Source organism: Diplotaxodon limnothrissa, linkage group LG7, assembly GCF_057381915.1.
Source record: "Diplotaxodon limnothrissa isolate DT_005_m linkage group LG7, D_limnothrissa_male_GT1.1, whole genome shotgun sequence".
NCBI lineage: Eukaryota > Metazoa > Chordata > Actinopteri > Cichliformes > Cichlidae > Diplotaxodon > Diplotaxodon limnothrissa.
Genome location: NC_140602.1, coordinates 22,086,756 through 22,113,065, shown reverse-complemented (window position 1 = coordinate 22,113,065; position 26,310 = coordinate 22,086,756). Strand labels below are relative to the sequence as shown.

At 40.7% G+C, this 26,310-nt stretch overlaps 1 protein-coding gene across 5 annotated transcripts in view; it reads left to right on the top strand.

Annotated features, from left to right (window-relative positions):
* The window catches only part of ap3b2 (adaptor related protein complex 3 subunit beta 2), a 56,855-nt gene extending 34,590 nt beyond the window's left edge, over nucleotides 1-22,265 (top strand). For 2 of the 5 annotated variants that reach the window (XM_085357676.1, XM_085357674.1), the window contains exons 17-27: nucleotides 830-960; nucleotides 5,981-6,095; nucleotides 8,543-8,720; nucleotides 8,862-9,027; nucleotides 9,449-9,536; nucleotides 10,075-10,184; nucleotides 10,306-10,534; nucleotides 11,491-11,575; nucleotides 16,605-16,702; nucleotides 19,826-19,964; nucleotides 22,079-22,265. In XM_085357676.1, coding sequence (XP_085213802.1) covers nucleotides 830-960; nucleotides 5,981-6,095; nucleotides 8,543-8,720; nucleotides 8,862-9,027; nucleotides 9,449-9,536; nucleotides 10,075-10,184; nucleotides 10,306-10,534; nucleotides 11,491-11,575; nucleotides 16,605-16,702; nucleotides 19,826-19,964; nucleotides 22,079-22,265 — 1,526 coding nt within the window. Of the gene's footprint in view, nucleotides 1-829; nucleotides 961-5,210; nucleotides 5,250-5,980; nucleotides 6,096-8,542; nucleotides 8,721-8,861; nucleotides 9,040-9,448; nucleotides 9,537-10,074; nucleotides 10,185-10,305; nucleotides 10,535-11,490; nucleotides 11,576-16,604; nucleotides 16,703-17,639; nucleotides 17,661-19,825; nucleotides 19,965-22,078 lie in introns of all 5 variants that reach the window. The other 3 variants (XM_085357675.1, XM_085357673.1, XM_085357671.1) reach the window with 3 other exon arrangements.
* The last annotated feature ends 4,045 nt before the right edge of the window (nucleotides 22,266-26,310 follow it).

The following is a 26,310-nucleotide window of genomic DNA, read 5'->3' as shown; positions in this document are numbered from 1 at the left end:
TTCACGTGGCAGCAGCCTGACAGTAATCATAACAAAGACAGGAGAATCCACTCATCCTCATATTACAGAGCAAAGTCTTGAGATTTGAGATTTTAAAAGTTCATCCCGATTTCCTCTTTGAGGTCATCTCCTTGTGCTCCTCTGGATCACTTCCAGGGTGTCTGTATTTCCAGAACTCTCCCTTGGTTTAATTCCCTGTTTGCCACTTTGTACCCTCTGTGATACACACTCTTCTTCTTTGAAACAGCGATCCTCCAACTTTGGGACGGAGGACACAGTTAACACTTAGACACTCTTCTAGCTGTTTGTCCTTTGTTCTTTCTCCCTCCCCTCTCCCTCAACCTGTCGGGCTAAATGGCCGTCCCTACCAGTCCCTGGTTCTGCCGGCGGTATCTTCCTGTAAAAGGAGTTTTTCCTTCCCACCTGTGCTTGCTCACGGGGTGTCATCCAGCTGTTGAGGTTTCCGTCTGAATTTTGTACAGTATAAAGTGCCTTGAGGTGACTGTTGTTGTGATTTGGTGTTATATAAGTAAAACTGAATTGAATTGAATTCCACTAATAACTCCTGTTTGGTCTCTGGGCTGTAAATGGAAGTGGTCCACACAAGTTAATGTTTTCTTCAGTTTGAGTTCACATGCATGTAGTCAAAAAAGGATTTGGGTCCAGAGGTGCACAAGGAGATGACTTTGAAGTGGAGCTTAACTAAATTCAAAGCTGTTGAAGTTCTTTCTCAGAACTTTGTGATTCTGTGTTATGATAAGAGTGACTCTGCTCTTTCTGTTGCACTGATCTCTGTGTGTGCTTGCATTGTTTTTCCTTCTTTTTGCAGATCGAGACCACTTCCAGTTGGGTTCACTCTCCCACCTGTTGAATGCCAAGGCTGGGGGCTACCAGGAGTTGCCTGACTGGCCTGAAGCTGCCCCTGACCCCTCCGTGCGCAACGTGGAGGTGAAGGAGTCTGTGCGTGCAGTGGGAACAGTAACACACAGAGACACAGGGGCCCTCTGGGGGCCCCAAAGAATGGAGGGGAGCGAGAGTTGCTCCTTCCCCAGAGCAGTGCCTCAGAGGGGTTGGACAGAGTCACCAGAGCCTGACACTAACTCCAATATAACATTGATTCCTCTTTCACTGGTCATCTTTCATTTGCTTACAGCTCATTAGCATTAACAGCTCATCCTTTTTGGTCTCCATCTACTTCAAAATGGATGCTGCTTAACAACTTCCCCATCCATGGAGGAGAATGAGTCACAAAGGAGAAAAGAGGATTATTTTCATATTAATGAGAGAACATGTTAGACAGAAAGTGCCTAATTTGAGAACACCCGAATCATTATAGAAACAGTCAGTGGCATGAAGCTCCACCTCATCCTCTCTGCTGCACTCGCTTCTGTTCAGCAGCAGCTCACTCGCCCCATCCAGATGTTTCCTGACAGCTGTTTGAGCCAATAGCACATGCGATAGAGAAGAGAACAGATTTTAACAGCAGCATGCTGACAGTAGTATTAATGTTTAGTCAATACTTAAAACACAAAAGTCTGTCAGCCCAAATCTCCAAAGCCTCCTCTTCTTCTCCATCCCATTCACTCCATGTGCCATCGGTTCATCAGTTAAATTAACGTGAAATCAAGACTTGAGTGTTTTCACTATTCCATCTAAAAAAAGAAGAAAAGGAGACAAAACTTTAAATTTCAGTAGTGACCTCAAGGCTTGATTTTGTTGTGACATGTGTTTCGTAACAATAATGTTGCTTTTTAACACACAACGCAGTAATCCATGTCGTGTCTCTTTAAGTGTGAAGCACATTTCAATGTGGTGCTACAGGCGCCTTTCATGTTCTTGACCATGATGTTTGTACAGTTTAGCCGGTTAAACACATCAGTGTTTTCCCAAGTGGATCTTTACTTTTAGAAAATTGTTGTTTTGTCATCAGGATGGCTTTTTATCGTGTGGTAATGCAGCTGTGACTAAGGAAAAATACGTGTGCAGATTGCTGAATGTTTGCTTAGTCTGTGGAGGACTTACTCGCACGGTGGTAGTGAAACATGAACCAGAGACTGTTTGCCTTCAAGGTAAAAGCTGAGTCTTTTGAAATGTGCTGGTCACAGCAGTAAGGCACAATTTTTTACTTTGAAGGAGAATTCTCTGCTTTTCCAGTTTGCGTCATATTTCTCACAGTTTCATTGCTGCTCGGCTAGTTTTCTCCCTCTGAGTGATCTGGGAATCTCTCAGCGTCTGTGTTTTTATACACAAACTGAGTCGCACCGGCCGTGACACCTGCACGAGGTTACAAACACGGAGCCGTGCACGACCAGCTGAAATGACAGCTTTGCCAGGGCGAGAGCAGCGGGTGCAACAGGCTCATCACTTGCCTTTGCTTGAACCTGTCAAATTCGTAAATATCTATATATAGTTATCAATGTGCAAATGTACAAAAAAAAAAGAAGAAAAAATGAAAAAAATTTCAGGGGGGCCATTTTTGCCTTTATTTGATATTGGACTAAAACCACTGCGTTTCTGCTGCATTGCATATCGTCACCCACTCAACCAGTGGGCTAAACTAGCACTCTGTAAGTGTAAAAATTAAGGAATCACTAAAGCAAAAAAAAGGTTATGAGCAGTAGATTACTAGAGTGATTTATGAGCTGTTACACGAAGATATAAATGCATGCAAATTAGTCAACAAGTTATTTTTTTCCATACAATACTTGTGGCCAGCCTTCCAAAAGCTGGGATCTGCCAGTTTTCCTTGTTTTAAGAGTATATTTAAGCTTATTAATACTGATTATGTTCAGTTAGGTGTGTGTTTTTATATCCAGTCAGACTCGTTTAATTCCCCTCTTGATATCTCGTGGCTAAAATGCAGTTGTAATCAGCAGCAAAGCTAAATTTCACAAATTTCAGAACATAGGGAGTGCTGAGGGAAGAAATCAGACCGAAAAGCTATAGTGTGCCTTTCAAATCATTATTATACATCATTTGTAGTTAAAGAGCAAAAACAAGCAGAGCTGTAAAACACTCAGTACTGTCCTCTGAAGTTCAGCTGCTGGAAAAACCTCTCTGGGTTATTCTGAAAGTCTCGCATTGCATCCACTCAAGTTGTGGCTGTTAAAGTTGGGAGGGTCAGTGAATCTTCTGAAGCCTCAGCCTCTCTGACAGACTCTCCTTCTGCTATACGGTCCTCCACAGACAGAGGAGGTCATAACCACCGGAGAGGGGCGGATCGGCTTACTAGGAGACTGGCGAGAGGTGCCCCTCCCTTTGAGTTTGGAAATGCAGTGGTGTTTGCGTTGATGACTGCTCTCTCTGTTTCTTCCCTGCCTGTCAGTTAACGTCTAAACTGCTGATGTTGGCATTTATACAAAATGATTTACACATTTCATATCACACAATGATCACAGTGTGTGAATGGGTGGATGACTGGATGTGTAAAGCGCTTTGGGGTCCTTAGGGACTAGTAAAGCGCTATACAAATACAGGCCATTTACCATTTAGGTGACATCAAATTTCCCTCGGGATGAATAAAGTATTCTGATTCTGATTCTGATTCTGATAAATCCTCTGTCAGTCCACACGAAGTAAGACTGACCACTGTGTTTGTTTCAAGCAGACAGAGTTCAGCTTTAAGGGGTCCAATAAATTGTTTAGTAATAAGCAGTGGGATAGAAGTTTCTTTAATTTTATAAACAAAGCTGATTCTAATTTGTAAATGAGACCAGTCAAAATCAATTCTTAATCTCAGGAAAAAATCTTCTAGTCTCAAGATTTACTTAATCATTAAGCTCCAACAGGGGCTTCCAAACATATCACACTGTCTTTATCAGCAGTTTTGGGACTTCTCTTTCATATTGGCTGAAAATTTTAAATATATAGCGAGTTTCATGAGAAAAAATCTTCATGTTCTTATCTTAAACCTCTCCACCTGCCAGCTTGGAAAACATGTACCTGTGAAGCTTACAGGTGCATGCTGTCCAAACCCACCTGATGAGTGCCTCCTGCACATGAGATTTTTGTTCGTTTGTCCAAACACTGCCCTAAAACGAGTTTGAAGCAGTAATTTAGTGGCAGGAGTGAAATTAAAGGATCTACAAGAACTGGAAAAGATTAATATTTGGCAGGAAGGTATATTGTGAGAGCAGAGCTGTAGACGTTAATCCTCTGACAGAAAGTTATTCATTCTTAAAGACTTTTTCCAGGCTTTGCTTTAGAAAGCAGAAGTGCTGATGCTCAATGCCAGGCTAGTTCTGCCTCAGTGCCTTTTGATAAGCAGCCAACATTTAGACAGGGTAGATTACTGAAATGAACATTATGCTACATTGTAGAAGCTCGGGGAGCTTCCATGGTCTATAGAAAATAGACATCGTAGGAGTGGTCATGTGACACGTGAAGATAGTACAGTAGTGGAAGGATGAAGGGTGTTTTGCTTTGGGGTTAGCTAAAACCTTTTTTACGTTTCTAAATGTTAAAACTACTAAGGAACAGATCTGTTTATTTTATTGTTTCTCTTTCACTCAGGTGCACTTTTTAGTGACGCCAACATAGAACAGAAGCCTTGTGAGAGCTTAAAGCAAAACAAAAGATTTTGACCTGCTGACGGGGACTCCTCCAGGTCTCCTCCCGTCCATCTGCTTGGTTTTCTTCATGAAGTTTGTGACTCGCTTGCTGATCACGTCACAAATGTTGTCACGTGATATTTTTTTTTATTTTTGATTGATGTGATTTGTTCTCAGATTTCTTCCTCTACCCCTCTGCTGCTCCACCTGTGCTGCTCTTCATTCTGCCCATCTAACCCATGCTAGCATATCATACTTTGTTGCTGGTGAAGACTAAGTGCATTTCATGTATTTTTTTTGATGTATTGGTGAAGTAGTGAATGCTAATGTTGACTTTTAATTTGACAGTATGAGTACGTATTAAGGTATATCCAGTAGTTATATTGGAGTATGTTGATTTTTTTACCAACAGAAGTTGTCCTTTTGATTACTTTTATCAAATACTGTGTTTAAAAGTTATCATGTAATTAAATTTAGGATTATTCTTATTATTTTGTCTCTGTGATATCCAAAACTGTTCTCACACATTCTTATTTTTTAGCCCCTGAAACCTTCCTGTGCCTGTTTCTCTTGCTCTCCTGACTTTTATTCTGAAAGAAACCACTTCCTTCTTTTTTCCTCATCTCCATCCCAATCTTTTTTTTCCCCTACGTCTGCCAGGTTTTTACGCTGCTTGAAAGAGTCACAACATTAACAAGTGTGAGTCAGTTAGCGGCAAACAGCCACACGTTCTTGAGCCTCAACCCATATAGCCGCAAAAACCCAAGTGCTTTTAAACTGAACGCCTCCCTCCCGCATATAGTAGTCGCTGTTCTGTGCTTAGCTCAGCCAAAGCTACCTGAAACACAGCACCCTGTTCCTCAGTCTCTACCATTAAAGAAGTGATTCTTTCAGCAGGCAGATCAGTGCTCAGGCACGTCACGCAGCATTAGGCTCCTTGTGGGTATTAAGTGGGGCTGAGATGTCCGTGCTCATTAGCAGATGGCTCTGGTTAATGAGTTTGGTCACAGAAAAAGCAGATGGCCTTTTCTTTTTAAGTGTAGGAGGATAGTTACTGCTCCTCAAAGATATCACTTCTCTTAATGGAACTGCTCCTATATTATTACAAGAAAAGCATTTCTGCAACTGGTCATGAAGGCAACACCTGGTGCTAATGTCTTTGTGTGCAAAAACAGAAAACTCTAATGCAAACAAGTAAACGACTCGCTCCATTGAAGCATTGGTGTAAATTTGCTCCCTGGCTGTGGGATCTGAGAGCAGATCTGCAGCAGCGATGGCTGGCTTCTTTTGGCTGCATCACGCCCAGGCAGAGGCACTCATGGCCATGCTATCTGCCCACGTTTCTGCTTCTGTCTGAGGGTTTTCTCTCTGAGGCGGGGCTGGAGGCTTACTGTTTGTACTCTCGCTTTTTCCGTTTTGTTTTATGCCAGGTGCCTGAGTGGACCAAATGCAGTAGCCGTGAGAAGAGGAAGGAGAAGAAAGTAGAAAAGCCGTTCTACACCGACTCAGAGGGAGAGTCTGGTCCTACGGAGTCTGCTGACAGTGGTAACTTTAGGCTGCTGGCACTGATAGCATGGTCATTTTTTTTTGATTCAATAAGTAGTGCTCACAACAGGGGTGTGTGTTTGTGTGTGTTTGTGTGAGAGACTTTTGAGTCAGTGTGAATGATCTTGGTAGGGGCTGGTAAAACGAGACAGTCTCAAAAAATAAGCTCATTATCAATTGAATTTTATTACAAATCACAACAACTGTTACCTCAATGTGCTTTATATTGTAAAGACCCACAGAATAAGTCCTAATAATCATATCACCCCCTTTGAGCAAGCCCTTGAGATTTGTGTTGTTGACCAATTCTATAAAAATCTAAAGAAATAAGGTCCATCTCTCAATCCTTTCTAACTTTCATACCCTGTTTGTGGCACTCAGGTCCAAGTCCAGCTGTATAAATCTTTAAAATTGGTCATAATGCCCTAAGACAACTAGAGACTTCAACAGCAATAACAATATTGGCTGCAGACTATTTCTCGGGGGGGTTAATGCACATTTAATGTATTAACAGAAGAACGGAAGAAATGTATTGTACTTTGATTTATTGGCAATGGAAAAAAATATAGAATGTTACCAGATGAAAGTATCAGTACTGAGTTTGAATTTATTGTTTAAATATGTTGCATAAAACTAAACACAGAGACCAATCAAGAGTTGATGGTTACAAGTCGATGTGCAGCGATTTTCCAGCAAATTCAAATGAGTGTGTGATGATGAGGATGTGGAGACAGACAGCAAAATTTGTGAGGGAGCGGCTGCTGATTTTTATATAGGAGTGTGTGTGGAGAGCTGGTCAATGCCAGGGGTGGTGACATCGTGACATAAATGGAAAAGACGTAATGAAGAATTTCAGAATGTCAATGGCTGCTTTTAACCTGCGTATATATGGTGCTGTCTCATGACTTCTCGTGAGGTTTCAGGACCTCATGATGTATCGTGAGGCAGCAAAAGTCAAATCAATTCTGCTTTTATTGAGGATCATTATCTGAGGACCACATTTGGAGGTGACTCAAGGCAGAACTGAAGAGAAACAAAACTTGTCTTGTTCATACATGGACCTCATTCACTCCCAGTGCACAAATCTGTTCATCCAAATGTTTTCACCTGCTTTATTCTGCAAGTGCATTAACAGCAACAAGCACGCCTGTATAATTATGCTGATCCTGATTTCCTAATGTAGTGCATTATTATCTTATTTTAACATTTAAAAGCAGTTCTGTGAACATTAGTAAAGCCACGATGTTATTTTTAAAAAATAGATTTGAATCATATAAGTAAAATAAGACACTAGGTAGCAGTTTATAATGCTGCCTGTGTAATTTTCCAAAATGTTTTCTGAGTTTAGTGTGGAATTTTCAGTACATAGAAATATTCCCCATTAATTACAGCGTGAGATGCGGAAGTAGAGCTACTAAGGAATACATCCCTCAACCTTAAAATAACTCTAATAACACCTTAAGATGGGGAAATATAGAAAAGCCTCATTACTTCCAGTATAATTTTGTCTCTTATTGTCTAAAATACACCAAAATCACTTAAAAATACAAATAGGGTGAGGTATATCACCAGTTGCTGCATGTCGTCCTCCTGCTCTTCCTCCCAGCCTTCCCATCTTTTCTCCCCCGTCCTGTTTAAATAAAGGCTAAAAAGCCCAAATAAACATATTACAAATTTGCTTCAAGAGTTATTAAGCCTCAAGTTTAGGCACTGAAAATTACATCCTATTACTTTTGGGAAATTGCAAAATACGTTGTGGCCTTTACTGTATGAAGTGCTAATTTGGATATTATCCCTGTACTCTGAATATAGTTTTATGTTCTTTTAAGAGCTTCATATTATTCTTACTTTTAGCAGTACTGACTGAAACATCGGTACTGTTACTAGCTTTTGAATATCTGTTGACCTCAACAGTATTTCACATTAAACAGAAAGTAAACCCCTAAATGTCTGATTCCATCTGATCAGTTATCTTTAATTGATAATCTTCTTTTAAGAAGATTATCAATATTCCTCACTATTACTGCTGCAGAAACTATCATCGGCTACAATAATATTATAGACAATATGCAGTTTTGTGAGTGCGGGTGTAGCATAAAACACCTCTGTCTTTAGTTGTTTCTGATGTGTCTGCCTCAGCTTCACGCTGAAAGAAAATCTGAGAATGTCAGTTAAAAGTTCTGCTTTATCTTTTTTTCTTTTTCCTCGCCTCTGGAGGAAAAAAGTGTCTGAGGCATCAATAATACAAAGGATAATAAAAGTTTGATCTCCTCTCTGGTTTTGATGAGCTCGACTCTTTTTGATGGTAAAACAGTTTAACACGCAGACTCACTCAGTCCCAGCTGCTTTGTTTGTCAGAGGACGCCGTGTAAGATGTGAATACCAACAGCCTTCAGATCACACTTACTCTGTGTAGCCTTTCTAACCTCTGACCTCTCCCTCCACAGAGTCAGACTCTGCCAGTGGCTCGGAAAGCAGCAGTGGCAGCGAGGAGAGCGGGTCGGGATCAGAGAGCGAAGAGAGTAAGGAAGCCTCCGAGTCTGAGGAAGAAGAAGAGGAGGAGGAAGAGGAACAGAAGAAGAAAAAAAAGAAAGATCTAAAGAAGCCAGTGCAAGAAAGCGAAAGGTAGACTGCTTTACACTGCATGCCATGTCAGGCATATTTGCTGGACTATGGATGTTATTATTAGAATTGGTGGTCGCTTTGTTTGTAGAAAATAAAGTTTGACTCCTTGGGGGAAGTTTGACCTCTGGTTTCCTTTGACAGTGAGCAGAGCAGCGAAGAAGAAGAGAGGAAGCACCAGAGGAAGAGTAAACCGCGCAAGAGCGAGTCAGAGTCTGAATCTGACGAAGATGAGGAAAGCGAGTCTGAAAGCAGCCAGTCAGAGTCTGAAGACTCGGAGTCAGAGGCTGAGGTCAAGAAGAAAAAAAAGGTGCAAACCAGGGTTAACTATAGAGAAAGTGCACAGCAGCAGGGTGCATCAAAAACAATCATCAGATTTAAAAAGGCTGGGTTTTCTTTTTTAAGTAATGCACATAGAAGCTTGCAATAAATATAGAAGTACATGACTGAATATAAGGTTTCACACAGCCCCTGCTGTTGTTATGCTACCTACCACCAACCATGTGAAGCTAAGGAATCCGCTCTTTCCATCGGTGCGTGTTTCTATCGTTAGCGGTGAATAAAAGCACTTTTAAACCAGATTATTCTTTTTGATACAGCCTGTATCTAAGAAGCCACTAAAATTCTCATAACCTTAGCATTTCAAAATACAAGAGAGCGCAGTTGTGCCCCTTTTCCTATACAGCAGCATGAACAGCGTCTATTCGTGACAGTTTTTCTTTGTTCTCCAGACGGCTGAATCTAAACCTCCTCCCAAGCCTCTCAAGAAAGAGAGCAAGAAAGAAAAGAAAGAAATGTCTCTGCTCGACCTTGATGATTGTAAGTTGTTTTTGTTTCTTTTTCTCGATCTTTCCAGCTTTTCTTCTCAGACAGTAGAAAATGTATGGCACTCTCTTTAGAACGGAAAGCAGTCTAAGCAGAGGTGTCCACATCTACCTCTTCCCAGAACCGTCTTCATCTCTTTCATCTGAGAATCTCATCCCATTTCAAAATGCACAAACCACTTCTGAATTAGATGCAGTTCAGATGCCTGAACCATCTCATTAGCTCTTTTTGAGGAGCAGCAGCTATAATCTGAGCCCCTTTTAGATGACTGAGCTCAAGGGTTTGGTCACCACCCACAGATGTGTCCACAGAATAGGTAGGAAAGTAGAGCTTCCATTAAACCGATGCTCTCCCCTCATTCATAAACAAACCGTCCAAGATACTTAATCTCTCAACCAGACTTGGAGATGCTAATTCACACCTAAACCCCTTCACATTCTACAAAGATGCCAAAGGAAAAAAATCCATTAGATGACTGCACACTGGTCTGAATTTGGGAACATCATCCGTGTCTTGTTTCTTTCTTTCTTAGTTGAACCTGCTCCCTCACCACAAGTCACACCGGTCAACACCTTCCTATCCAACAGCCTCGTGACCGACCTGGAGGGGCTGTCTTTGTCTGACTCTGTCCTCTCCCCAGCAGTAAGTGTTTCATATTATTTGCTTGTTGACATCTTTATTCTCTGTTAGTGAAGCGATGAAATGAAAATGAAGAGGGGGGGGGAACTAAAGCAGATGACAAACCAGAGGGGTCTTTTTACAGACCATTGCTCCCTCCAGCGCGCTGAAGAGCTACGAGCTGCTTCACCGGATCACGGGTGAGGGTCTGTCGGTGGAGTACTGTTTCAGCCGGCAGCCTTTCAGCCCTGACGCCAACATGGTGGCGGTGCAGATGCAGTTCACCAACAGCGCCTCTTCCGACACCAAGAACCTGCACATAGAGGATGTGAAGCTCCAGTCTGGGATGAGGGTCAAGGAGTTCCCAGAGATCGGTGTGTGAGATTGTCCACTGTGTACATGCACGGACATATGAAATACAACCCTGCTGGCAGTGCTTGGAAACTGCACTGTTCATTACACCAGATAAAACAGACGTACTTGTTGCAGATGTCGGTGTTTTTTCTATTACAATAATTTTGCTTCAGGGAAAGCTGTAAATAAGATGCTGAATTTTTGTGACTATGAAGTTGAAAATTCTAATTTAAGTTTGTTCATAGACAAGAAGGGGACCATCAGCCTGCTACATATTAAAATATACATATCAGCACATTTAAATTCCTCCATTAAACTTATTATCAACATGAAATACAAGTTTGATGGATTTCTGTCCTTTCACCTAACGGCAACAGGTTGCAAGCTGCCTCTATGACCTGTACACGGGCAACCACATAGACACCAGTATCCTGATAATTAGTGTTAAGCCACAAACTGATAAAACACTGTAACTTTGTTCACCAAAATGTCTTGAACTAGCTCTGCCACTCAGTAACCAATAATATTACTCATGTAATTCTATCAAAAAGCTGCAAAACACCATAAATATGGGCGCAGTGGTTACAGTTCAGTGACTTGAATGTCCCTACCTGAGGCCTGACATCAGCTACAGCCGGCACACATGCCACGAGTTATGTGCCCTTAAATTTAAACCTTAATAAAACCCAGTCTGTAAATAATGTTGCCTTCATCACTCGAGTTGGGCATTTTAACATGTCCATCAGGGTTGACTTGACTTAGAGAAAAACAAAGTGTGGCAGTTTTGAAGTTGTCAGCAGCGCCTCCATCTCAGTTTTCTTCTTAGAGGACACTTTTTGTACAAGGACGTCTCAGATGTTTCAGTATGAACATTCACATCCTAATCTTTGTCTCGGTTTTTCATGTGACTTTTAAGAGTTGTGCCTGTTTTTTGTGTGGAAACACTAAAGGCTTTTTCTTTCCTCCATGTCCACAGAGCTACTTCCGGCAGGTGAGACGGCCACAGCTGTGATGGGCATCGATTTCTGTGATTCAACGCAAGCAGCAAACTTCCAGCTGTGGTGAGACGGACTCTTGATTACAGAGGGTAGACCTCCTGTGCAGTCCTGCTTCTGGTTGCCGGTCTGCTTCATTTTTGGGATTTGCTAGATTTGCATTTGCTCTGCAGCAGTTAGTCTGCTAAGCCACTGATACGTTGATATACAGACAGGAAGTTAGTTAATTATTTGGAAAAACTCTTGATTCGATTCAGTTCACGTTTAATAATATCAGAGAAAACACTCCAGTGGTTTCTGAATTTCTATAAAGCTACAGGCAGTCATTTTGAGGTTAATGGGAAAAAAAATAGTTGTACTTATAAATATACACAGATTATTGTGCAATTATGTCTTCCAACAAACTGATGTGCTTTTCATTAATAAGTATATAAGACCGGCTCCGGTCCAAGCCCAACACTTGGATCTGCTTCAAAGAAAGTTTCACTAACACCAGTTAAAAGCAGCTATCTGAGGCTAGCATCAACACTTAACTAGGGTGACCAACCGTCCACTTTTACTGGTGTCAAGCCAGCCTCCACTTTGTTTTACGTTCCCTGTGTATTCTGAGTATTATGGCAAAAGACGTGGAAACCTGATTTCAAAATAAAAGCTCCAGAAGCATGATTTCAAAATGAAGGCCGACTTCCAGTAAATTAAGAGCACATTCACAAATATCAATTAGTCTTGTTTGCACACTCTAATGTTGGATACAAATGACATACCCCAGTATTCTAGTAGCAACATGCCAATATTAAAGCCATCTCCTTTTGGATTTCAAAGTAAAAGCCCTCTGAATGTTTATTTTTGAACTACTCTTTTAATTAATTGAGAATGGAAAACTCATGTTTCCACAGACTAGTTGCAGTCTATATTGAGTGTATACAACCCCATAGTGATACCATGTCAATATCAATCATTCTTATTTTGCCTTTCAAAATAATGGCCCTTTCAAATTGACCATATATCGGTGTGCGTTTTCAATGACTTCAGAAAGCTCTAAAATGGAAAAATGCTGTTTATTTTGTCTGGCTCCTATATTGATGAAGTCAACACCATCACAGTTTAAGAACTATCAACCAAATGCCATCATGCGAGATGAAAGTGCCAGGGAGCCAAATTCTCATTTATCAGAGACTGCAATTTAAGACATCTACTGACCCACACCAGGGCCAAGGCAATGTTGTTCTCAGCAAGTATCTGGTTAGACACCATGTTTCGAAGGCCTTTGGTAATTGTGTTATGTTTAAATTTTGAAGCCAAATACACTCAACAAAAATATAAACGCAACACCTTTGTTACTGCTCCCATTCCCCATGGGATGGACGTAGAGACCTAAAATTCATTCCAGATACACAATATAACCATCCCTCCCAAACAGTGGTCACAAATCAGTCCAAATGTGTGGTAGTGGGCACATCTGCTATATTGAGATAATCCATCCCACCTCACAGGTGTGCCACATCAGGATGCTGATCTGACGACATGAGTAGTGCACAGGTGTACCTCAGACTGCCCACAACAAAAGGCCACCCTGGAATGTGCAGTTTTGTCTCACAGCAAAATGCCACAGATGCCACAAGCAATGAGGGAGCGTGCAACTGCCATGCTGACAGCAGGAATGTCAACCAGATCTGTCGCCCGTGCATTGAATGTTCATTTCTCAACCATAAGCCGTCTCCACAGGCGTTTCAGAGAATATGGCAGCACATCCAACCGGCCTCACAACCGCAGACCTTGTGTAACCACACCAGCCCAGGACCTCCACATCCAGCAGGTTCACCTCCAAGATCGTCTGAGACCAGCCACCCAGACAGCTGCTGGAACAATTGGTTTGCACAACCAAACAATTTCTGCACAAACTGTCAGAAACCGTCTCAGGGACGCTCAACTGCATGCCCGTCGTCCTCATCGGGGTCTTGACCTGACTCCAGCTCGTCGCCGTAACAGACTTGTGTGGGCAAATGCTCACATCCGATGGCGTCTGGCACGTTGGAGAGGTGTGCGCTTCACGGATGAATCATGGTTCACATTGTTCAGGGCAGATGGCAGCTGAGAATGTCCCAGTTCTTGCATGGCCAGCATACTCACCGGACATGTCACCCATTGAGCATGTTCGGGATGTGCTTGACCGGCGTATACGACAGCATGTACCAGTTCCCACGAATATCCAACAACCTCGCACAGCCATTGAAGTGGAGTGGACCAACATTCCACAGGCCACAATTGACAATCTGATAGACTCCATGCGACGATGTGTTGCACTGCATGAGGAAAATGGTGGTCACACCAGATACTGACCGGTTCTGGGTCCCCAGACCCCCAATAGCGCAAAAAACTGCACATTCCAGGGTGGCCTTTTGTTGTGGGCAGTCTGAGGTACACCTGTGCACTACTCATGTCGTCAGATCAGCATCCTGATGTGGCATACCTGTGAGGTGGGATGGATTATCTCAATATAGCAGATGTGCCCACTACCACACATTTGGACTGATTTGTGACCACTGTTTGGGAGGGATGGTTATATTGTGTATCTGGAATGAATTTTAGGTCTCTACGTCCATCCCATGGGGAATGGGAGCAGTAACAAAGGTGTTGTGTTTATATTTTTGTTGAGTGTATGTTCTTAACATATCTGTTAATTCACTCGAAGTTGGCTTTTATTTTGAAATCCGGTTTCCCTTCCCGTAATACTTTGAATACACAGGGAGCAGAAAACAAACTCGAGGCTGGCTTGACTGCAAGTCTCGAATTGGAGGCTGGCTTGACACAATCTCCCCGGACGTCCAGGGCGTCCGGGGAGATTTTCGAGATTGATAAAAATGTCCGGGTTTTTCCTACATTCCGACAGAGGACCCATGTGTTTGAAGTCATCCCCGAACTGCTGCTTTGTGAGCACTTGTAAGTTTTTCTGCGCTCACAGAAGGGACAGACAGCGCGCAGGAACGCGCCTAATGATGTTTAAAAGATCCCAAAACGCAAGTGAATCTTTTCAGACGAACTGCAAAAGAAATTTCCCTCGTACCGACCCAGTACTGGTAATTTTTCTTATGCACATGAGGCATTATTTCTGTACCATTATTTAATTCCAGAGGTTTTTAAGTTATTTTCTTTGCACTTGTTGACTTGTAAGGTCCTATATGACAGATTTTATTTCACAATTCATTAACCGCACAGATAGAGCTGGGCGATATGAGATTTTTTCATATCACGATATGTTTTTTTCATTTCAGGCGATAACGATATCTATCACGATATAAGCCAAATAACTATATTTGTAAGATTTAAATGTGCCGTTGCTCACAAGTAAAATGTGAAATAATCAGCAGCTTGTTTTTATTTAAATATTTATTTCCCATAATAAGTTCAACAGGGTAGATGTACTTAAGGAACATGAGACTTTTTCAGATAAATAAAGGCAAATATTGCAAACTACACAAAAGGCAGCCGCTAAAGCGTTTAAGTTTCAAAATAGAACAAACAAAACAGACTAAATTGTCAATTCCACTTAGAAACAAAATATTAATTCTAAAAATAAATCTTAGTTTGTTTTACAGAAGAACAGACAAAACTGACTAACTTTTGTCAATATCAAATAAACTGAGAACTAAAAGGAAATTCTCAATCTCTCCTTGTTGTATAGCTTAGCTTTTCAAACAGTTTTAACAGTTACTTTAGTCTGACAAAAGCCGAATGACGAATTAGCGCTTCCAGTCAGAGACTGAGGCTACGTCCACACGTACACGGGTATTTTTGAAAACGGAGATTTTCCGTTTTCGTTTTAAAAAATAATCCCGTCCACACATAAAGGCAGAAATGAAGGAAAACGCTGCTATGAACATGCCAAAGCAGCAGGTGGCGCTAGATTCCTAACCGTGCAGAAATGTTGGCCAATCAGAAGTCTAGAAGCCTCGGTGGGAAAAAGTAAACAAAGCTGGGGCATAGAAGCAGAACAGAGTCGTATGTGTGGAGGGACAGTAACTGTGTGTATATGTAAGCATTTAAACACTGCAGAGAGTAGAATTAACAGTATTGTAGAAATTCATTTCACCGAAACAATAACGTGGCGCACAGTGTGACGCATGCTCCAGTTTATTGTATTTCCAGACTTGCTTTCGGCACAATTTACAGTGCACGCTACTCTATTTTTTGTCAGACTTGAAATAGCCGAAACACCTTCACACTACGGAACTTCTATGGCTCTTCCGTTCGACAATCTCTCCGGCATTGGAACCATCATCTGTTTTCTCTTCGGTCACGCTCGGTTGATTTTTCTAGTCGGCACACTCATTTCCTCCATTACACGCTGGCTCCATTACCCGCTGGCTGCTTCCCAAACAAACACACGTGCGTGCGGCTTGGCACTTGTGCTGTACGTAACAAGCCACGCGACGTGACGCTGCGGCTGTGATTGGTTCGGCTCTGCGCTACTTAATTTGGATTGGCTGACCTTTTTTTTTTTTTTTTTTCTTTGAGGACAAGAGCGGCGAGGTCTATCGCGATAGCTTAATTTCTCTATCGAGTAAAAGTTATATCGCGATACATATCGTTATCGTTCTATCGCCCAGCTCTACTGCACAGAGAAGGCATCGTTTAAATATGTTTCTTTAAGCAAGTTCTTCATGACTGAGCCAAGTGTCCTCTTTTTTGGACATCAAAATATGGTCACCCTAGCTTAACTGACTAAAAAGCTCAACAACTCGCCAAAGTATTGCTGTTATCGGACACAAGCTTTAATAGTTGCAGCTTTTGAAAGTTTGCATTGACTCTTTACTAATCTTTACTGATTTGAATCTTTGGGGGTTTTGCATAACATATTGATGACACCTACTGAAGCTTTGAGAAATACTGATGGACATTTTCAGTTTCCTGTTGTTTTGAAAACAGTCATAAAATTACCACCAGACTGTCAGACCAGATATTTTACTTGTATAATTAAAAAAATCTTATTCCACTTCTGTCATCCCACCAGGGTCAGGGCTGTTTGGGAAACTTTGAAGTTTAAGAACAAAAGACGAAATACAAATCCCTGACACTACCGTTCCTCCTTTTTCAGCACTCACACCAGGAAATTCTTCGTGTCGATCCAGCCACCTGTCGGGGAGCTGATGAGGCCCGTCTTCCTGACAGAGAACGAGTTTAAAAAGGAACAAGGTGAGTGAAAATAGGCCACAAAATATTTCTGATGTCCTGAATGTTGCGACCCTAAACCACTGTCTCAGTTGCTGCTTTGACACCAACACATCTTTAAATGTTGCATAGTCCAAACAGGGAGCTTGTTAACATGTTAACCAGTGAGCTAATGCTGCAGCACTGCAACTCATAAGTTTTGTCCCTGAGTGTTAGTAGTCTACTCTGAATATACACTTCATATATTCTGTTCAAATATAGCGCTCATTTCATTAGACTGTGAATAACTGTTGTGATGGGGTTAAATGTTTGAAGTCGTGTGGGAACCACATGCTGAATATCTAAAGTTAAAAAGTTAGCACATACATGAAACTTCAGGTTTGACTTGATTTGATAGCTGCAACTTTTGAACAGTCAATCAATGAAAATACAAATGAAAAAATTGCTGCTGATCAAAGACATTGAGATCTGCACTTTGATCTTTAACAGTTACGCAGAGAGGAAAGCATGCAGTGATGCTCAGTCACCCGTTGATAATGTGCATCATATAGTGTGACACGATGAAATGAGGACCTTTTAATTAGAAAGTATATTTCACTTTTCCAAATGTGTGTTTTGTTTTGTTTTTCTTTTATAACATTGCGAGCAAGTCATTTGCCACATGCAGTAAACATCAAAGTAACTGCCTGATGTTTCTGAGTCTCCACATCATCCTTCCTCCAGAGCAGGAAACAGTTTTTTGTCCATCAGCTACATTCAATCCACCAATACAAACCAAAGGTTTGCATTAGACGGTGTATGGTAGAGCAGCTGCAGACAGCAGTTCCCAGCATGTTTCTGGTTTCTGGTGTTCGTTTTCCATCCTAACAGTGATCGGGTTTTGAGCTCTAACAAGCCCACAATGACTCTTTAAACATGTGTCATATCCACGGTTCCTCCCTCTCCATACTCTCCCCAATAGAGAAGCTATTACACAATCTAGGTAAGTTGGCTTTAATAGATTTGTTGTTCCCAGCTGTCTGTGTGCCACCTTTCCTATAGCCAAACTCATCCTCACACAGACCACCCCCTCCTCCCATTCCCCTCCTCCCTCCTCCTTTAACACCTCGTGCTGACTCCCCCTCCTCCCTTCTTGCCTGGGTAATCAACACTTAACTGCATCTCCGGGTCTGTAGCTGCAGACACCTGCAAACCTGCCGCTCACACTCTCCTGCTCCACCAGGAATGGCTGGAAATGCTCATCCACTGATCCTCATTCACTCTTTCACATATACATCTGGCTCACAGCAGCACTCGATCATGTGCTTTCTGATAACCACCAACCATGCTGGGAGTTTGAACTGTTGGTCATCTTGTAGTGCATCGGTCTAACTGGCACTGGGTTTTGTTTTGCAGGTCAAAAGAGGTCTTGACATCTCAGTTAAAACCAGGTTATAGTCATTCAAGAGGAAATGATAATGTCTTTAATTCGTATTGAGATCTAGTTTTTAAATCAGCAAATATTTGATTTAGTTCAGACTTTTGGTCACTTTTAAACAAAACTTCAGCCCCTTTTTAACCAGTTCCAGGAACTAAGATCAGGATCTGGGAACTGAAGGAACCTATTTAACAAACTATTGTTAATACGTTTGTTAAATAGTGATTTACACCCTTTCAAAATGAGCCAAAGATATTGACCTAATCTAAAGAAACAGATTAGCTGTGACTTTAGGTCCAAAACATCTGAGTGTTGCGTTGAGATATCAGTCAAAGCTGAACTAGTGCGGGACCTACTCTCCTGTAATACCAGGTCATACCACAAGATGGCGCAATAAGTCCATGTAACCTTTCATTCCTTGCATTTTTATTTACATTGGCAGTCTGATTCTATACACTGTTCAGTATATTCACTCGTATACATGAGAGATCAAGCATGTGGATCCATCTGTGTGACCCCTTGAGAAAAAGGCCAAAAGTAGCTAAAGTCTGAGAGAGCAGCACACATCCAAAAACATTTCACCACACTCACTGGTATAACACTGCCCCTGGTGGTGACAGTTGTAATAAAAATGGGAACCATTCTCAGTTAGGGGGAGGGACTTTGTGGTTGTTCCTTAAATATCTGTTTTATAATGCCTGTGCTGTGACTTGAAACAATCCTTATGCAGGTTTAGTTCTTAAATACTACAAAAAGTTCCTGCTGTGGAAACACTTTATATCTACCTGTAAGTGTAATAGAGAAAACATAAATTTCTGTTTGTGGGGAGCAGTTAAAGTAAACGTTTGACTGGTTTTCTGTGGGACCCACAACATTTTGTGCAATTTTAATTTTTTTCCCCTATTTTGTTTTTTTGTGCTCCCTCACACAACTTACTGCACAACCTCTTGGCAAGGAGCTACGATTTTATTAAATTTGGGTTGGTGTTATAAAAAAGTTCAAATGAAGCATGCATAGACACTAACACTACGAACGGACTGCAGTCTGTTTTAGCTAAATTTTCTGAATTTAAGTTTTCTGTCACTTGACTTATTATTGCAGCGATTTTAGGACTTGTTTTACATCAGAGCAGTATTGATATATAATACTGAAATACTAGTTTTAACCTGGACATCCAGGCGTCTTTTGACCAGCAAATCACCAAACAGTTGCTCTCTACAAGCCATCTTTGCACAAGTGAGAAAATTAGTACTGAATACCTCTTTCAACCAGAATTTCTGTCTTTGGAAATACTCTGGAAAATGGTGACTCGAGTTGGTTAGCAGTCAGAAATTTGCTTCTTTTTTGCTGTAAATTCACCAACAAAATCCTGTGTTCAGTGGGAAGCATGAGTACATTCCCGTGTTAAGTGTTAGTAGCATTTACAGTTCTTGATGTACTGAATATTACATCAGTCCCTCTGAGAACTTTAGCAATGTTCACTGCATTGTACAGTATATGTATATAATACTGTACATGTCTGAAGCTAGCAGATACCCTGAAAAAGAATAGCAATGGTTAAAAAATGAACTCTGTTACTGTACATGTTGTCTTCTTCTTATTATTATTATTATTATTATTATTATTATTACTACTATTATTATTAAGATTATTAACTGCTTTGCTTGTTTTGCTGCTGGGAGGGAGAGGATTCCTGTCTGACCAGTGCTCTGCTCCTACAACCTCCACAGGTCAGCTGATGGGCATGAACGAGATCACAGAGAAACTAACTTTGGACGTCAAGTGCCGAAACGAACACGCCATCGTCCAGAGAGTGACCACCGCTGCCAACCTCAGCAGAGTGCCCTGTGGGTCAGATAAAGAGTGCAGGTGAGAAAAATCACTCCTGAGCAAACACGTCTTGTTATCTGAGCCACCTTTTAATGCAAATAGCGCTCTGGGTGGTGTTTGTCTTCTGCGAAGGACACGGAATCATTTGGGAACAAGATCTTTGCCAAGATCAGCTTAAAAAATCACCTTAAAAGTGTGGCTTCACGTATTTTACGCAGATTTTAAAAATCCACTAAAGCAGTGGTTCCCAAACTTTTTTTGCTGGGCCCCCCTTTGTTTTACAAGAAAAATGCACACACACTCACACGCACGCACACATCCTCCAACCACACACACCCATATTTTGCTCCACTGCGGTTTATTTCACACCTCAAACATTTAGTAAACAATTAAGCAAATACAAGTAATCTGCAATATATTACAGGTAGCAATAAAATAAACTACTAACTCTTTTACGCTGCGTCCACACCTGCACGGGTATTTTTGAAAAGGCAGCTGTTTCGTCCACACGTAAACGGCGTTTCGAATCACCGAAAACGGAGATTTTTTTTTAAAACTCCTTTTTTGCGTTTACGTGTGGACGAGGAATACAGAGTACCTCACGCAACGTCAAAGGTATGTGCCTTTTTTCACGTCACGCTGTGCGCCACGTTATTGTTTACATGAGGTGAATTGCAGAATGGCAGATAGTCAGATTAACAGTATTTTGTCTCTATCTGCAGTATTTACACGCTTACACATACACGCGCAGTTACTGTCCCTCTATTTAGAAAGGCAGAGGCGTCATGTAGTATTTTATTTTACATGTAGTTGTTTTTTTCCTGTGTAATAATATTCAACATTGCTATCAATACATTTTTCAAAAAATGCCTCTCTGTGCAAAATGGGCTCCTCAAGGAGGATAAATAAACAACTGTGGGATACTGTTTGTCCGGGATTTGAACCGGGGGAACAAATCGTGGCAGGATCAGGAAAAGCAATTAAGCAGGGGAGACCTACCTTTGCACTTGTGCAGGTGAAGCCAAAGGGCAGATATGCTTCACCATATTTTCTAGTCTTTGGCTTAGAATGAAGTTGGTTTGGAAACATATTCAGCGATGCTTCATCTCCTGCTTTGCGTTTTTGTGGGCACCCCGTGCTAGCAGTGTCCAAGCATTGCTTTTGTTTTTTGTTTTTTTCCCCTTTTCATATTTTCATACCCCCCCCCGCAGTGGCTCTGCCCCTAGGGGGCGGGCCCCACACTTTGGGAGGGTCTGCACTAAAGGAACAAAGTGTACATTTTTCAGACACCTATAAATTTTAGTTCCAGCTTGAGTAAAATAAATGATAAAGAAGCAAATGCTGTCAGGAGGATCTACCTTGACATGACAATAAGTAGGCTGTGTTTTTTATTTCTCCATCAGATCCACTTCTCCTTTGTGACATCTGGTCTCAAAAATCCAAGATATAAGGGGATTAGCATTTATGACCACAACGACATTATCTACATCACAGAACTAATAACATTTAGTCCTATTTAAATTACAATGTGTGCTTGAGTGAGAGGAAATCTGAAAATCTTAAGGTCATAAGTAGTTGGACTGTTGTTAGTTTAAGTTCAGTCCGGTTTTATTTATATACCATCAAATTATAACAACAGTTGCATCAAGGTGCTTTATATTGTAAGGTAAAGATCTACAATAATAGAAGGAAACACTAGAAAAAAGTTGCTTCCTGTGTGGACGTTAAACATGATGACAGACACCAGGAAACGCAGAAAGCAGAAGAAAGTAACAAAACCAACAAATCTAACACAGACACAAAACACAAGAAATACATGACAAAAGCCTGTGACTGTGACATTCAGGAACCACTACATCATCTGTACAAACCTGATACAGCATCAGCTGTTCAAGCTTTTAGGGGGGGAAAGGGTTACACATATATTCACAATCAGCTGACTTGAAGTAGGATCTGATGCAGTTCTGAGAATGTTGATCAGAGTATTCTAGAAAATTTCTAGAAAAGAAAACCAAAAACATTTTTTTGCACTAATTTTGCACTCGTTGTGTTTCACAGATGATATTTTTGTCTCACTGACTCACGCGATGTGTATCCCTTCTTTGTTCTGTGGCTTCATCTTTACTTCTTGATCTTTGCTGCCTTGACCTCAGTCCTCCTGTTCCTCCTCCTGATTATCCTGTCCACAGGTTTGCAGGCAGGACGGTGACCAGTGGCAGCTTGGTGCTGGTCACCGTGGCAACCAAAGAGGAAGGAGCCGCCCAGCTGACGGTCAACTGTGAGAAAATGGTGATCGGCACGATGCTGGTGAAAGACATCCTCCAGGCTCTAACGCAGTGACGCGAACCAGCTCTCCAGCTTTGAACTCCGCCTCCACCTGTACTTCAGCCATCCCTCACATATCATCTAAGACTTGTCAGTGTAGCATCTCCTGCGAGCCGTGTCAGTGAGGAAGCTTCCACAACATTTGTTTTGTTAGAAGAGCCCCAAACCTTTAGAAATGACTCCCAGAGACAGTGAATGCCACACCTGGACCTGACAATTAAAACTGAACCTGAATGTTTTTACTTGACTTTCCAAAAATACTAATTTCCGAACGTTTTGGGGGTTTTTTTCTTTCCTTGAGGAGCTAATTGGACTTACTGGACTCACATTTACTTAATCTAAACCTTCTTTTCTTTAGTATAAAGTTAATGTCAGAATTTGTTTCCTGGATAAACATTAATCGAGGCTGCAGGTTTATTCTTGACTTTGAGAAAAAACAGTGGCTCTGAAACGTTCAGCCACAGCCTGTGATCTTCCTCAGTGGAGGCAGTTGCTCAGTTGTCATCGACAAAGACTGAATAAACTGCATTTTTCATCATTTGTGAAATCAAAATCAGCTACAGCGACGACTAAGTCATCCGTGATATTCAAATCCAATTTGTGATGCTAGATTTTTCTGTGCTCTCACCTGGTACATAATAAAATCTGAAGTAGGACACATCTTCAAAAAAAATCCAGAAGAATCTTCAATCAGTAGTAGTAACTGGACTCATCCGCCTTCTGTTAATGCTGTAGTCAGGCTTTACAAAGATTAGGTGAGCAAAAAATAAACAAAAACATGTGCAGTAAGATGTTCACTAGGTTCAGGCTATTAACACTGTGCAGTAAGAATATGTGACTCTTGGCGATCAGGACACTTTATTTTCCCAATAAAGTGGTCCTACACCATAAACGTCGCTCACTCACGAGCTCCCTTGATTTTTCTTTTTTTAAATCTCAGGCTAGATTTAATCCATGTGTAGGAAACTGAAATAATCCCATCTACATTGCGACTGCTGGTTTTATATACTTTTTGCTTTTATTCCAACTTTATGTATATCAGGTAATGACTAAACCATCTCTATGACAAATGAGCAACATCATACGCTGGGGAAAGACTGGACCTCCACAGGTTTTCGTCGGAACTAAAGGAGGTCTTTCTATGGTGTTAACATGAAGATGAGACAACTTTCAGTTCAGTTCATTTTATTTATATAGCTACAATTCACAACAAAAGATAAAAATCTTACAACAATATAGAGTAAATCCCAACAATCAGATGCCCCCTGTGAGCAAGAAAAACTCCCTTTTCCTCTGGATGGGCATCCATCTGCTGCAACTGGTTTGAGGGGCTATCAAACTGCTTTAAGATGGAGAGATACTCTGAGATAGACGGAGTGGGTAAAAGACTATCATATTCCCTCAAATCGGGTGGCACTGTCACAGTTATTTGAAATCATTACAAGATACAAGAAGATTGCTGATCTAAGACGGCTACCATTCAACCTCAACTATGTGATTTTGGTATAATATTAATGAACAATTCCCCAGAGTTTTATCTCATAATTTGGTGATTTTTAGCATGTGGTTAGCTGTCAAAGTGCACATGTTCATCACAGTAAGTGGGGCATTGATAAAAGCTGAAATGTATACATGCTGTTTTATTGCAACATGCAATGCAGTACTACTGTAAGGTGTGGTGTGTGTCTGTGTGTGAGTGAGTATCAGCCTAACAATAAGAAGTAGCGCTTTTGATTAAAAACTGTAACACTTGACTTGACATCATCATGAAGCACATTAAAATCACCAAAATCCTCATGCTGATTATACAGAATGTTTTTTTGGTTGCTTTTCTCTGATTGCTGTGAATTAAACCCAGCGTTTAACCCCAACGCCAACAAAAATACTTAACGAATATCAGCAAATTATTTTCCTAATGATCATTTGGATAAATGATTTATCTGCTGGTGATATTCTCGTATAAGTGAATCGGGACTGTAAAAAATAGGATTTTTGCCCACTAAATTCTCAACTGAGTCTTGTAGACAAGCATTTACTGTAAGTCATTCTACATTTAATGAGGTGGTAGTTGTGTCTTCAGTTTGTTTATGTGCATAAAAGAAGTAATATATTGACCATAGAGCTGTAGCATATTTTTCTAATTTTTATTAACTTCCGAGAAGGCAAAGCTAGCAGTTCTCGTGTTTTGTGTCAAGCTAATGGGTTGCTATCTGTAGCTATAGAGTTAGCTTTCCCAAATGAGACTTAACTGATTTTTGGCAATACAGCAAAGATAAATATTTGTCAAAAATATCAATGCATTCATTTAGATTTCTATTTTCAGAAAACTCAGCCTATATTTACTAGTAAATAACACAATGAAGCTTTGAAGTGAAATATTCACAAAAACAAAACTCAACCCATTCAGCTTTCCATAAAGTTGATTTAGTAAAGAAACATTTAGATTATGTTTGAGTATGTGCTGAAGATAATGTGCGTGATTTTCAAGTTAAGTGTTGCTTTTCATCTCAGTGGTCAGGCTGGTTTCGTGGCTAATTACATTTGATGCCCCTTTTTTCCTTTTAATATCCTCATCTGTGCTGCAGACGCATGTTTCTTAATTCTAGCAGTATCTGTGCACTTCTTTTTACTGTTGGAAACTGTAACTGTAATCTTCCAAAGCTACAGGAGTAGTGAAAGGACTTTATTTTGGCCTTTAACGTACTCCTCGCATTGTCTGTTATTTGCCCGTTCGCTCCAGCAGCCATGATGATGAAAGTAAACAATAAGAAAGTCTACTTTCAAAAGTAAAAATACAGAAAAGAGTGAACTCTATTCTCCAAATCATACGTAGGGCCATATGTTTCATCTGCTTTCAAAATATCCAAAGTACAGTTCCTCATACCCGTGTGTGGTTGTGAAATGTGGTCCTGAGGTATTACAAGTATAGTTATACAAATAAAAGTACAGATATGGTGTTGCGTGTGTCTACTTTTTTTATGGTCTTTACTCAAATCGACCACAGACAACTGCCTTAACTGAAGGAAGCAAGACTGGCATTTTGAATAAGGAAGAGTAAAACAGAAGTTGTAAAAAGCCTGCTGTATTTGCTGAAATCGAACTCGTCCATCTGTTCGGCATCTTTGTAGTGACATTTAAAACCCTGGAGCACAATTTCTTAATTACTAAATTTCAGCGCGAAAGTTAAAAGTAACAAAAAGCTGGTAAACAAAGTGGTATTAAAGAGAAACAGCTGGATGAACATTTTGCAAATAATGAGGTTAGCTAGCAACACATTAGTAGCATGACTGCTTCTCTTTTCCTAAGACCTTAAAAACTTTCCTTCACACCTTTCCTTGACCTCATGAAGTTGTTCATCGACGTCATGGTAAAGAGACGTAGGAAGGATGTGGGAAGTCTTTCTTGTTTTTTATTTCATACAACAAAACAGCAAAAACACACATGTGAGATGAAGAAAAAGCTGCATTTATTTAAAAACCTGATTAAGGCATTACAAAATAATTGTAAATCTGCTTTAAATTTTTACAAAATCCCTGATAGGATCATCGATGTAGTCTCTCAGGAAGATATTAAGGTAGTCTGTAAATGATTTGGTCCTTTCCCATCACTGCACTCTGAAATCTTTGGTTTTCCACTCAAACTGAACTAAACTTGCCCGATCCAGTTTGTGCAGGAAAATATCAGACTGAACCTACTAAAATCTATTCTGTGCATAAGTATAGACGTTTTGGAACCCATTTGCTATGATACTTTGGCTGATTACACCACCTATGCAGGTCATGAACCTCCAAAAACATCATACAAGGCCATTTATTCAGACATATATTTGAAGGCAACTTATTAAAACACTTTTTTTTCTAGCTGCATGGTTTTATTCTTAGATTGCACTAATACAGCTTAGCATGACTCACAGTTAAAAATGATTAAAAAAAAAACAAAAACTAATAGCACTTATCTTACACTTGGCCTTGTTTTTTCACAATTCAAAAGAGACATGACAAAAAACTGCAGCTGCTTTAAGTCAGCCTTCTCGGATTGGCTGAGCCTCACATCCAGAAGA